Source organism: Salvelinus sp. IW2-2015, unplaced genomic scaffold (genome assembly GCF_002910315.2).
Source record: "Salvelinus sp. IW2-2015 unplaced genomic scaffold, ASM291031v2 Un_scaffold5532, whole genome shotgun sequence".
NCBI classification, from domain to species: Eukaryota; Metazoa; Chordata; class Actinopteri; order Salmoniformes; family Salmonidae; genus Salvelinus; species Salvelinus sp. IW2-2015.
The window spans coordinates 30,842-37,169 of NW_019946797.1; the positions used below are offsets into that span (position 1 = coordinate 30,842).

At 44.2% G+C, this 6,328-nt stretch overlaps 1 protein-coding gene across 1 annotated transcript; it reads right to left on the minus strand.

Annotated features, from left to right (window-relative positions):
* Positions 1-416: 416 nt before the first annotated feature.
* LOC112078309 (cation channel sperm-associated auxiliary subunit beta-like) lies at positions 417-6,118 on the minus strand (the record flags this gene model as incomplete). The annotated part of the gene is given in 8 exon segments (XM_024144595.2): positions 417-585; positions 1,349-1,459; positions 1,643-1,753; positions 1,849-1,885; positions 1,887-1,961; positions 1,963-2,009; positions 2,011-2,043; positions 5,999-6,118. Coding segments are annotated over 8 exon segments (576 nt in total), but the record flags the coding sequence as incomplete, so codon positions are not given.
* Between the last annotated feature and the right edge of the window lie 210 nt (positions 6,119-6,328).

Genomic DNA, 6,328 nt, shown 5'->3' on the forward strand with positions numbered 1-6,328 from the left:
AACAAACACCGTTTTTTCCCAACTTGGACATCATTTGGGGGACCGAGTGGCAGCATTCTAAGAACTGCATCGCAGTGCTAGAAGCGTCACTACAGATCCGGGTTCGATCCTGGGCTGTATCACAACCGGCCATGATCGGAGTCCCATGGGGCGGGTTAAGGAAGGGTTTGGTCGGGGTAGGCCATCATCTTAACTGACTTGACTAGTTAGATAAAGGTTCAATAAAAATTGCCACGCAATAGAACAGCAGATATTGTACTGCAAATTATATATATATATATTATTTTTTTACACGCCTCCGTTTCATCCAAAACAAAAACAAAAGGTGCTGGGTCCGCAGTGGTGCTGTTTCCCCTAATGCTGATTCCATCTTTAAATCATCCTTATATTGCAAAGCCTTCTGGGATGAGACTGACCTGTGACCTCAGCTGGTCCGGTTGTTGACCTCCGTGACAGTAACAAAGTAAGGAGAGCAGAGCGGGTGGTCAGCGTGGTTGGTTTCTCCTAGGAACAAGGTGATGTTGAAGTCAGTCACAGGAAACGTTAGCTCAGCACTACAGTACAACACAGAGGACATGGGAAAGACTAAATACGTTTTAACCATATACGATTTTTTATATGATTTCATTCATGCTCGCAGTCGACAAGACTGTTTTTATGCAGAATGCACAGTTACATTAAGACAATACTTTATATATATCCACTAAACGGTACTAAATATGATTTTTTATAGCATATCAATATTTTTTTTCTTTTTTAAAATAAATGTTACTATTTAATGTATAGTACCAGTCAAAAGTTTGAACACACCTACTCATTCAGGGTTTTTCTTTATTTATCTATTTTCTACTTTGTAGAATAATAGTGAAGACATCAAAACTATGAATAAATATCTTATTTAGCTGTTCTATGCATATGGACTTGGTATTTTACCAAATAAGGCTATTCTGTATACCACCCTACCTTGTACACAACAAACTGATTGGCTCAAACGCATTAAGGAAAGAAATTCCACAAATTAACTTTTAACAAGGCACACCTGTTTATTGAATGCATTCCACCTCAGGAAGCTGGTTGAGAGAATGTCAAGAGTGTGCAAAGCTGTCATCAAGGCAAATGGTGGCTACTTTGAAGAATATAAAATATTTTGATTTGTTTAACACTTTTTTGGTTACTACATTATTCCATATGTGATATTTCATAGTTTTGATGTCTTCACTATTATTCTACAATGTAAAAAAATAACTTGAATGAGTAGACATGTCCAAACTTTTGACTGATACTGTATATGTAATTGTTTTGTTTTTGGAAGACATTGATGATTGATCACACTGATGCAGATGTGTACCCTCTGTCTGCAGTCAGAGTTGATGGCTAGAGGAGAGACTTTCAGTCTGTCTGTACAGCCACATTCCTCTGCTGACCTTTTCCCTGCACACTGCTTATACCGACCAGAGTTCTGGAGGAAGGCACACAATTTGTCACCCACAAACACTATGCATCACAGCTTACACCAATGCGAAACACAACACAGAAGCACATATAGACACTTAGTAAAGTTACACTGCACAACACATACAAGACTTGCTCAGCTTGGAGACAAGGTAGTGCTGGCGTGTGTGAACCTTGTGACTTTGCTCACCTTGGAGATGGGGTAGTGCTGTCTGGGGTGGGGATGACTTGGGTCAGCGTTATAGATATTGTCTGTGGTCGGGATTAAAACACCTAGTTGGGAGGGAGGCCGGTAGTTCACCTGAAGCACACACACACGCATCTCATTATCTGCACACAGGTCAACTAATAAAACATTGATCGATGCCTGTAACCCAGTGTATCTCTATCTCTCACAGGCAGGTTGAGGAGCCTCTTGTTTTCCATGTGATCACTGGTCCGTGTGGATCCATTCGTGGTCACTGATTGGCTGTTGGGAGACATAAACGATTTGGAGTCCCTGGGGCAGGAGTTTGTAGCGTGAAGGTGAAGGAGGAGGACCTACACAACAGAGAGGCTTTCTGGAATGTATACCGTCACTGTGGTGGTTGCCTAGGGGCAGAGGGAAAGATAACAAAACACAATGGACTTCAGACAACTGCGTTCAGCGGGGTTGGGGTTCCATTTTCATTCAGTCAAATCAGGAAGTAAACAGAAATTCCAATTCCAATTCTTTCAATGAAAAAAATGAAATTGGAATTTCAGTTAACTTCCAGAATTGAGTGAATTGAAATGGAATTGACCTATACCTGATATAGTATGCAACTACAAAATGTATTTATGTTATTATTCGTTCTATATAGACAAACTCGAGGATGATATTTATTTTAAAATTATTTCACCTTTATTTAACCAGGTAGGCTAGTTGAGAACAAGTTCTCATTTGCAACTGCGACTTGCCAAGATAAAGCAAAGCAGTGTGACACAGACAACAACACAGAGTTACACATGGAGTAACAATAAACAAGCCAATAACAATAAACAAGTCAATGACACAGTAGAAAAAAGAAGTCTATATACAGTGTGTGCAAAAGGCATGAGAGGGTAGGCATAAATAGGCCATAGGAGCGAATAATTACTATTTAGCAGATTAACACTGGAGTGATACATGAGCAGATGATGATGTGCAAGTAGAGATATGGTGTGCAAAGAGCAGAAAAGTAAATAAATAAACAGTATGGGGATGAGGTAGGTAGATGGGGGTGGGCTATTTACAGATGGACTATGTACACGCTGCAGCGATCGGTTAGCTGCTCAGATAGTTGATGTTTAAAGTTGGTGAGGGAATAAAGTCTTAAACTGTGTGTTTTTGTGACCAGTGAACTGAGATAAGGCGGAGCTTTACCTAGCATAGACTTATAGATGACTGGAGCAGTGGGTCTGGCGACGAATATGTAGCGAGGGCCAGCCGACTAGAGCATACAGGTCGCAGTGGTGGGTGGTATAAGGTGATTTGGTAAAAACGGATGGCACTGTGATAGACTGCATCAGTTTGCTGAGTAGAGTGTTGGAAGCTATTTTGTAATGAACGGCCGAAGTCGAGGATCGGTAGGATAGTCAGTTTTACTAGGGTAAGTTTGGCGGCGTGAGTGAAGGAGGCTTTGTTGCGAAATAGAAAGCCGATTCTAGATTGATTTTGGATTGGAGATTTTTAATATGAGTCTGGAAGGAGAGTTTACAGTCTAGCCAGACCCTAGGTATTTAGTTGTCCACATATTCTAGGTCGGAACCGTCAGAGGGTGGTGATGCTAGTCGGGCGGGCAGGTGCGGGCAGCGAACTGTTGAAAACATGCATTTGGTTTTACTACCGTTTAAGAGCAGTTGGAGGCCACGGAAGGAGTGTGTGGCATTGAAGCTCGTTTGGAGGTTAGTTAGCACAGTGTCCAAGGAAGGGCCAGAAGTATACAGAATGGTGTCGTCTGCGTAGAGGTGGATCAGGGAATCGCCGCAGAAAGAGCGACATCATTGATATATACAGAGAAAAGAGTTGGCCCGAAGAATTGAACCCTGTGGTACCCCCATAGAGACTGCCAGAGGTCCGGACAACATGCCTCCGATTTGAAACACTGAACTCTGTCTGCAAAGTAGTTGGTGAACCATGAGCAGTCATTAGAAAAACCAAGGCTATTGAGTCTGCGGATAAGAATACGGTGAATGACAGAGTCGAAAGCCTTGGCCAGGTCGATGAAGACGGCTGCACAGTACTGTCTTTTATCGATGGCGGTTATGATATGTTTAGTACCTTGAACGTGGCTGAGGTGCACCCGTGACCAGCTCAGAAGCCGGATTGCACAGCGCAGAAGGTGGATTCGAAATGGTTAGTGATCTGTTTATTAACTGGGCTTTCGAAGACTTTAGATAGGCAGGGCAGGATGGATATAGGTCTGTAACAGTTTGGGTCTAGGGTGTCACCCCTTTGAAGAGGGGCCGCTTTCCACTCTTTAGGGATCTCGGACGATACAAAAGAGAGGTTGAACAGGCTGGTATAGGGGTTGCAACAATGGCGGCGGATAGTTTTAGAAAGAGAGGGTCCAGATTGTCTAGCCCAGCTGATTTGTACGGGTCCAGGTTTTGCAGCTCCTTCAGAACATTGCTATCTGGATTTGGGAGAAGCTGGGGAGGCTTGGGCGAGTAGCTGCGGGGGACGGGAGCTGTTGGCCGGGGTTGGAGTAGCCAGGAGGAAGGCATGGCCAGCCATTGAGAAATGTTATTGAAATTTTCGTTATCATGGATTTATCAGTTTGTGACCGTGTTACCTAGCCTCAGTGCAGTGGGCAGCTGAGAGGAGGTGCTCTTGTTCTCCATGGACTTTACAGTGTCCCAAAACTTTTTGGAGTTAGAGCTACAGGATGCGAATTTCAGCTTGAAAAAAGCTAGCCTTTGCTTCCTGACTGACTGCGTGTATTGGTTCTGACTTCCCTGAACAGTTGCTATCGTGGGGACTATTCGATGCTATTGCAGTCAGGATGTTTCTGTGCTGGTCAAGGGCAGTCAGGTCTGGAGTGAACCAAGGGCTATATCTGTTCTTAGTTCTGCATTTTCTGAACGGGGCATGCTTATCTAAGATGGTGAGGAAATACTTTTAAAGAATGACCAGGAATCTCTCCTGACGGGATGAGGTCGATATCCTTCTAGGATCACGGCCAGGTCGATTAGAAGGCCTGCTCGCAGAAGTGTTTTAGGAAGCGTTTGACAGTGATGAGGGGTGGTCGTTTAACCGCAGACCCATAGCGGATACAGGAATGAGGCAGTGATCGCTGAGATCTGATTGAAAACAGCAGAGGTGTATTTGGAGGACAAGTTGGTCAGGATAATGTCCATGAGGGTGCCCAGTTTACGGATTTAGGGTTCTACCTGCTGGGTTCCTTGATGATTTGTGTGAGATTGAGGGCATCTAGCTTAGATTGTAGGACTGCCGGGGTGTTAAGCATACACAGTTTAGGTCATAACAGAACGAACTTGAAGCTAGATGGGGCGATCAATCTACAAATGGTGTCCAGGCACAGCTGGGAGCGGAGGGGGGTCGATAGCAGGCGGCAACAGTGAGAGACTTATTTCTGGAGAGGTTCATTTTTAAAATTAGAAGTTCAAACTGTTGGGTATAGACCTGGAAAGTATGCAGAACTTTGCGGTATCTCTGCAGTAGATTGCAACTCCTCCCTTTTGGCAGTTCTATCTTGACGGAAAATGTTGTAGCTGGGTATGGTAATTTCAGAATTGTTGGTGGCCTTCCTAAGCCAGGATTCAGACACGGCAAGGACATCAGGGTTGGAGGAGTGTGCTAAAGAGTGAGTAAAACAAACTTAGGGAGGAGGCTTCTGATGTTGACATGCATGAAACCAAAGGTTTTTTCTATCACAGAAGTCAACAAATGAGGGCGCCTGGGGACACACAGGCCTGGGTTACCTCACATCACCGAGGAACAGAGGAGTAGGATGAGGGTACGGCTAAAGGCTATCAAAACTGGTCCTAGAGCGTTGGGGACAAAGAATAAAAGGAGCAGATTTCTGGGCGTGGTAGAATAGATTCAGGGCATAATGTGCAGACAGGGGTATGGTGGGGTGCGGGTACAGCGGAGGTAAGCCCAGGCATGAGTGATGATAAGAGAGGTTGTATCTCTGGATAAGTCTGGTATAATGGGTGAGGTCACCGATGAGTGGGAGGGTGGACAAAAGAGGTATCAGAGGTATAATGAGTGAACTAGGGGCTCCATTGTAAACTAAAACAATGATAACTAACCTAACAACACGTTAAGGCATATTGACATATGAGAGAGACATACAGGTGTTGATTGGGAGAGCTAGTTAAGACAACAACGGGTAAAGCAACAACAGCTAATCAGCTAAAACAACAATAGTAAATGGCGATGAATGGGCAGAGAGGGTCGGTTAACTACACACAGAGCCTGAGTTCGCGGCTGGGGCAACAGATAAAATAAATAATAAACAGAATGGAGTACGTGATTAATGGACGGATATGAGGGTGATTTGGAGTATTGGAGGTATACCTTCTTGCAGAGGTGACTGAAGGCGGTGAGGGTAGCATGTGGTTTGTTGGTGTCGTCCCAGGAGTGTCTGGCTGTGACTCGGAAGGCCAGAGGGTTGGTCAGAACACACGCATGAACTTCTTATGTACACCATGGACAGAGCTGCACACACACAGGTTTTGTTAGAACGAGAGCATTAAAGCTGGAATCCTTAAGTGTGTGAAACTGTTTGGGATATTACAACAAAGAAGTTAGCGCAAAACAAACTGCCTCCCCACCAGACATCATTGAACACGCGTGATAGAACAGCAGAATAATTAAACACAAAATGACCACACTGAAGGAGGCCCT